Source organism: Nannospalax galili, unplaced genomic scaffold (genome assembly GCF_000622305.1).
Source record: "Nannospalax galili isolate Female #2095 unplaced genomic scaffold, S.galili_v1.0 scaffold78, whole genome shotgun sequence".
In the NCBI taxonomy this organism is placed as follows: Eukaryota; Metazoa; Chordata; class Mammalia; order Rodentia; family Spalacidae; genus Nannospalax; species Nannospalax galili.
The window spans coordinates 5,570,657-5,578,160 of NW_008343387.1; the positions used below are offsets into that span (position 1 = coordinate 5,570,657).

Below are 7,504 nucleotides of genomic sequence, written 5' to 3' on the forward strand. Positions count from 1 at the left end.
AGTTTTATGGTCCTTATTTAATTTGATTTAATTTTTTGCTTCTGGTATCAGTATGCTAAAGAAAATTCCTTTTCTTTTTCCCAGGTAATCAATGATAACATTTCCCAAAGGAAAGACAATAAATTCTCAGCTAAGGCTCACTATATATTTTTCAAATAATTCTTCAGGTTAAACATTGTAAAGTTTTTTGCTGTTGTTTGCTTGTTTTGTTTTTTGAGACAGGGTCTCCCTGTAGCCACAGCTGGCCCGGAACTCTCTTTGTAGACCAGGCTGGCCTTGATCTCATATAGATACACCTTGCCTCTGCCGCCCAAGTGCTGGGATTAAAGGTGTGTGCCTGGCTAAACTTTATAAAGTTTTATGGGGTAACTATAGTATAATTTAGCAAGGAGAAGGTATGAAAAACTCAACAATTTGCTATCAATCAAGACTTGTATCTCTCTTGTTAATTTTAAAAGATGCAAGGAGCATTTGATACAGATACAATGTTAACAGACTAAAAAAGTCAACACTGCTATGAAGAAAAGTTAAAACAAGGTATCATTAGATCCTTACTGTTAACTTTATTATTGAACTAAATAAGACTTTATTGATGTTTATAAAATTAGTACTGAAATCATCACATTAAAAAAATCATTAAAGAATAGGCCCAATTTTTAAGCATAAGACCAAGTTATAGCAATATGGAGTCCATGAATGATTCACAGTGTCCATAAGTAAGCAGTACTGACACAGTTCCCAACAAGTACTGTGTAGGCAGCACCTCTCTCATACATTTAGACAATGCTGTGGCCTGTCCACAAAATTTTCTTTAAAGCTAAAGAAAAAAATCATTTTAATAGTCAGTGCTTCAGAAGATCACACTGAAACTTCAAAGTACATTCATTACTTCCACAAGAGGTTCTGATAAGAGTATTTTCTATGTTGTTAGAATAAAGCATATGTTCAAATATATTAACTGCCGAGATACCTTAGGAGGCAGAAATAAGACTTTATTTAAGGCAAACCTTTGTGAGCCAGGCATAGTGGCAAACACGTGTAACGCCAGCACTCTTGAGGTTGAGGCAAGAAGACTGCTGCAGGGTTGAGGCCAGCGTGGGCTACATAGTGAATCCCAGGGATGCCATGGATACAACGCAGCAAGACCCTGTCTCAGAAAACCAAAACCAAACAAGCAACCAGATAAATAAAAAAGTAAAAATAAAACAGCACCAAAAAAAAAAAAAAAAAAAAAGGAAAAAACCCACAGGTAGTCCTTTTGGTAGTCCTGCCACTTAAAGTCTTCTAACAAAGTAATTTCAATGTTTCATGCTAATTTGGTAAGTCAGTGCAAATAATTTCTTCTAAAAAGTGTTTTCTGGGACTAGAGAGATGGCTTAGCAGTTAGGAGCACTGGCTTTGATTCCCAGCATCCACATGGCAGCTAACAACCATTTGTAACTCCAGTTCCAGGGGATCTGCAGCCCTTTTTTGCCCTCTGAGGGTACTGCATGACATGAGTGCACTCACATACATGACTTGAGTGCACTCACATACATGACATGAGTGCACTCACATACATGACATGAGTGCACTCACATACATGACATGAGTGCACTCACATACATGCAGGCAATACACTCATACACAAAAAATAAAAATAAAAACATATTTTTAAAGAAGCATTTTCTTTAAAGAAATAAAACTCAGATTTTTTTCTATTTTAATGGAAAGTCAAAAACCAGATTATGTTTTTAAATAAAATATCTATAAAATGGCCTTTAATGGCAAGTAATTTGGAAAGAGAAACATCAGTCATTACGTGTGCCTACATGATGGGAATATATACCCCATTTAAGTTTCTCTTTCCCTCTCTTCTCAATTTATCTCTTTCATTTTGTTATGTTTTGTTAATTTTTCCAGAGACAGGTCTGGCTGTTGTAGTGCAAATCAACATCCTCTCACTTCAGCCTCTTGACTGCTAGAATTACAGGCATGCACCACCATACCTGGCTGAAAGTTGCCTTGCTGAAATGCAAATAAACAATCAAAGCTGAATGTAATTTGGCCTCCAGATCTAATTCCAATAGAGAAAGTAAAAGAGACAGAGAACCTGTTAAAGCCGTGAGAATGCAGGAGCAAAATGAATTATTGCTGAATGTGGGAAACTGCTGATGAAAGAATTGCATTTCTTCAGCAAATAAATTGAAAAATAAAAATGGGGTGGGGTGGAATCTGTAGATTATAAAGAGATTTTAAGTAGTGTGCAACTGCAATCTATAGACCTTTTTTAGGTAGTAAATCCAAACCTTAAAAAGCAAAAACTGGGGGCTGGAGAGATGCCTCAGTGGTTAAGAGTACTGGCTGCTCTACCAGAGGACCCAGGTTCAATTTCTAGCACCCACATGGTGGCTAACAACCGTCCATAACTCCATTTTGAGGGGATCTGATGCCCTTTTCTGTCCTCCTCAGGCACTGCATAACATGGGTGCACTTATATACACTCATACACATAAAATAAAAATAATAGCAATACAAAAGTAAAACCTAAATATTCATATTTGGTGTTATTATGAAGTTAATAATTTTAGGTATTATGATGGTACTATGGTTACATCTTCACAAAGAGTATATCTTTTATTTCTTTTGTTGTTCTGAGTATTGAACCAAGGATCTTTGAGGATTTGAGGCAATTGCTCTACCACCGATCTGAACCTCCAGCCTCTAGAGTAACTTTTGGAGACATACGTTGACGTATATGATATATTGGGAATGATAATCTGGGATGGGGAAGAAAGAGTTGTGAGTACAGTAGAAGCAGGATCAGCCATGTATGGATCATTATGAAGCTGGGAAACAGAAGCATGTGCCTTCTTCATTAGACTACTGTCTCTACTTATGAACATGGAGATTTTTCTTAATAAAAGTATTAAAAACATGCATACACACAAACAGAATCTGACTTGCCTTATCTTTAGATGAGGAATAGTTCCTGGTAGCTCTGGGTTGATGGGCTTTTTCTACAGTGACAGTCCCACTGTAATGAGTAACATCTGTCTCCTGGGAACGTCGGCATTTACTTGTTTTCCCCAAAGCTACACGTTTGGAAACCTATGCCGCATGTAACACAAAACTTTTTTAGCAGATAAATTCTAGATAATCATCTTCTCAAAATTTCTAACTTACTGAAATACAAAAAGGTAATTTTGGAGTCAGCATGATGGCTCAGCAGGTAAAGGCACTTGATGCCAGGTCTAATGACCTGAGTTTGATCCCTGGAAATCACATGGTGGAAGGAGAGAACCAACTCCCTCAAGTTGTCCTCTGACCTCCACATGTACATGTGCGTACAAACAAATGTAATTTTAAAAAATTTTTTGAAAAGATAATTTTCTTAACACTAATTTCTCAAAATGCAAAGGATAAGGACTTAATATGTGGAGAAAAAGAATTATAAATACTTTATGTACACACACAAACCCCACATTAAACACACTACACAAACTCAATTCTTTGTAAAACAAAATGACTTTCATGTACTGACAGTAAGTTCAACAAATGTTTAAATAAATTAATGTTCCTCACAGAATTCACACAATTACTTTTTCTCCTTACCCTCTCTTCTATAATAGGAAGTGAAATATCAATGAATGGATCTTTCATGGTGGAGATCTTAAAAAGTAAACAGATTGAGAACTTCAGTTAGAATTCTAACACACACATGCACTTAAGACTCAAAGAAATCAAACTTCTTAGGCAACTTAAAATTTTAAGTTAAAACACAATATGAAATACTAAGAAAAAGCAGTGGTTCTAACAGTGTTTTTAGATTTTTAGGGATAATTTGGTTTTAAAAGATACTTTGTATCTTCGTAAGAGGGAAATCAGCTTCTATGGTCAAGGTTCTAGAAATCTTAGTGAAACTGCACTGTTATATTCTGTGTTTCAATGTGATAGGCTAGGAGGAGATAAAATTTATAATCCTGGTTTTATAAAGCTAGAGAGGGCAAGGAAGGAATCTGCGGCAGAAAGCTTAAACACTCCGTTTATTTTACTATTAAAATCAGTCAAAAGTTTAAACCTATCACACACAACCACACACTTTCAGAAACGTACTCTACAAAGCAAATGAAAAATCTACAAAATCTCATACATGCTTTAAATTTTTAAAGGTTTACTAGTCTGCAAGGGATAAGGGATAGACCCAAGAGCACTTGGGGAACAGGGGTTAGATTCAATGGACTTTTAAAGAAAAAGACAAATAATAATAGAAGACATTAAGGAGGGGGCAGTAAGGTGGGGATGGAGAAGGGAGAGGGAATCTGAATATGAACAAAATACATTATATGAAATTCTCAAAAAAATTAAATAAATGATAATGATAGCATTTAAAATAAAAGTTAGTAATAAACTCAAAGGTAAGTCAAGATTATATATTTTAAAAAACCTTTAGTGCATCATAGAACTACAAAAAAATTAAATCAAGTGTGACAGAATTCCCCTTACATTACATTATTTCTTTTGAGATTGCATTTTAGGACATTACAATATACCATATTTACTCTCTTCCAAGAAATTTCTCTTATGTCAATCTAAGCAAGTAGATAATATATTTCATCATATTCAATAGACTTATCTGGAATGGTGACATATACCTGTAATCCTAGTACTTGGGAGGCTGAGATAGGAGAACTCACAAAGCCAGCCTGGGCTACATAACAAAGAGGGGAGGAGAGGAACCAAAAGAAAGGTTAAAAGCACCTCACAGGTAAGTCAAGAGGAAAAATAAAATCACACATTTACTCAGAAAAAAATTAAAACTGTGCTTTCTAGAAGTGTAAGGTACATTTTACAAGAATTATTATATAGTCCCCATCGCAAACTGTTACAATTAATCATGACTGCATGTGAAGGAAAACCTCTTCACTGCATTATTACTGGCTGTTTTAAGTTAGAGAAAATGAATAGCAACACTGAATACTGTAGAAATACATTCTTCTCAGTAATACTTGCGTTGTTGTAATACTTTAGCATGCATTTGAGTGTTACAGAAAAGTTCTTAACTGTAACTGATGACTGCTGCCATAATAGATTTCTTAACATTTCTTCAGTAATGGGTTTTATGTGCTAAACATCTTTGAGTCTGGGCAAGTATACAAGTCTTTTTAAAAGACAGTTCACTTACAGTCGGGGGTGGTGGCGCATGCCTTTAATCCCAGCACTTGGGAGGCAGAGGCGGGTGGATCTCTGTGAGTTCAAGGCCAGCCTGATCTACATAGTGAGTTCCAGGACAGCTGGGGCTACAGGGAGAGACCCTGTCTAGACAGTTCACTTACATAAAACTGACCATTTTTTTACAGCATTAATGTTCTTTAAGTTGTTTTATTTGGGTGTGAAGCAATGTTGAGAATCTGAATTGGTCCCTCTTATTATATATAGTACTGAAAGTAAGTCAACCTAATTGATCAAATCATATTCATTCCCTTATTTTATCTGTCAGTAACCACTCCATGAAGTGAATTCCAAAGTACCTACATTTGCACATTCTTCACACATGACTGTGCTAGTTAATTCACCAATGAAGATTCGATCTATGAAGTTCATTTTCACACCTTCTTTTCCATAGGCTGTAAAAAAGTATACTTTTAACTCATGAAATAATCAGTGATCCAACAGTGTTACGTGTTATTTTTCAACTGATAAGGCATATCTCCTATATTACACTCAATAGCATACTTTATTACATCTTATTTATTGTGTCTGTGTGCATGGTTACCATGGCATGTGTGTGGAGGTCGGACAATAACTTTGAAGAGTTAGTACTCTCCTTTTCTCCTTCTACTATTTAAGTCCAGTGGCCTAACTCAGGTCATCAGGTTTCTTAGTGATATGCAGTTTTACTCCATAAGCCATCTCACCAGCCCAAACTATTCTTGAGGTAAAATGAATATAGCAATAACACTATTCATGCCAAACTTCAACTAAACTAAACTTTTTTTTAAAAGACATGGTATCACTATGTAGCTCTGTAGAACTACATGTAGAACAGGCTGGACTCAAACTCAGAGATCCTCCTGTCTCTGCTGACATTAAAGGCATGAGTCAACACACCTGGCCCTATTAAACCTTTTGAAGCCTCTGAATCTAATCAATCTAATGTAAAGGTAGAAAGAAGTAAAGGGAAGACAATGTTTTCAAGGCTGCACATACATGCAACATAGTATAAGGAATTAACATTATGTAATTAATAACTCATATAAACATATATAAAGATGTTTGGTAAAAATTTTTGGATGTTAAAATTATTTATGGAGTATTTATAGATCAAAGGAAATGAAGCTTATGGTTTGCTTTAAAATAAACTGGTATTGGGGGAAAACAGATTAAGCATAATATGACTCAGATCTAGTTTAGGTGATAAATATGAGACGATGCATTGTGCTAATCTTTCTACTTTAACAGAAATCTGAAAGTTTCCTTGATAAACTATGAGACAGAAAGTGTATTAGCAAAACTGTACTTTCAAACTTCTATGCTTTGTAAGCTTCTACCTTCAATTTTCATAGGAATTGTTTAAAATTATTAAAAACACTCTGAAGTACTGAATAACAGAAAGAAAATTTTAACACGCCAATAAACATTTTTACAGTTACTATTAAGAGCACTGGTTGCTCTTGCAGAGGATCTGGGTTTGGTTCCCCGCACCGAAATGGTGGCTAACAACCAATGGTAACTCTAGTTCCAGGAGATCAGATGTCCTTCTCTAACCTCCATGGCATTGTATGACATGGGCACACTTACATACATGCAGGCAACACACCCATATACATAAATAAAAATAATAAAAATATTTTTAAAAAAGAAATACTATGTTTCATTAAGAAAAATTGAACCAAGGATTGAAAATAGAAAAGATTACAGAAATGGAAAGAAATGCAGGGCTGATGTTCTAAGCATGCACTAGATGGCAGTACCTCAACACACTGACAAGGAGCATACTGAAGAAGCTAAAGGTCTAAAACCTTGTAACTCTTTCCTGGGGCCAGCAACTTTCCTGTGTACATTTGGAGGCGCCCACTGCACCTTAACCACATCCACCCCCAGCCTCATTCACGCTCCCAGCTCCCCCACCCCATCTCTCCTCCTAGGGGGCACTGGCCCATTTCTTGTATTTGCATGCTAGACCTCTGGACTGACCTCTAGGCTCAGACTCCCCACTGCTTCCTGATCTTTTGCATTCAGACCAACCCAATTCCTCCCTGTAGTCCCTGGGAGCCCTAGGGGCCTTTTCCCACCCCCACCTTCTTTTGCATCCCTGGCAGCACACCCACCAGCTTCCTGGGCCCAGCATCTTCCCAGGGCTCTTATCCCAGGTCAGCCCAGCTCCCCACATTCCCGAGGCCAGAATTTTTCCTGGAGGGATCCAGACCTTAGGAGAAAGCCTGAGAGCACCTGATCCTCATCTGACTTGGGCCTCTGTGGAAACTCTTGAAGACAAAAGCAATCTGGACACTCCAATATAAAA

General features: G+C 36.6%; 1 protein-coding gene across 17 annotated transcripts in view; it reads right to left on the bottom strand.

The window, feature by feature from the left end:
- Usp45 (ubiquitin specific peptidase 45) overlaps window positions 1-7,504 on the bottom strand; it is a 91,308-nt gene that overhangs the window by 17,037 nt on the left and 66,767 nt on the right. For 11 of the 17 annotated variants that reach the window (XR_001872584.2, XM_017799778.2, XM_008839626.3 and 8 more), the window contains 3 exons: window positions 5,515-5,606; window positions 3,595-3,651; window positions 2,947-3,090 (listed from right to left, as the gene is read on the bottom strand). The exons of 3 other annotated variants lie outside the window; for them this stretch is intronic. Coding sequence is in view for 11 of the 14 variants with exons in the window: in XM_017799778.2 (XP_017655267.1) it covers window positions 2,947-3,090; window positions 3,595-3,651; window positions 5,515-5,606 (293 nt within the window). In the remaining 3 variants the exon portion in view is untranslated. Of the gene's footprint in view, window positions 1-2,946; window positions 3,091-3,594; window positions 3,652-4,634; window positions 4,691-5,514; window positions 5,607-7,504 lie in introns of those variants that run through there. 3 more of the 17 variants (XM_029566723.1, XR_003850539.1, XR_003850540.1) reach the window with 3 other exon arrangements.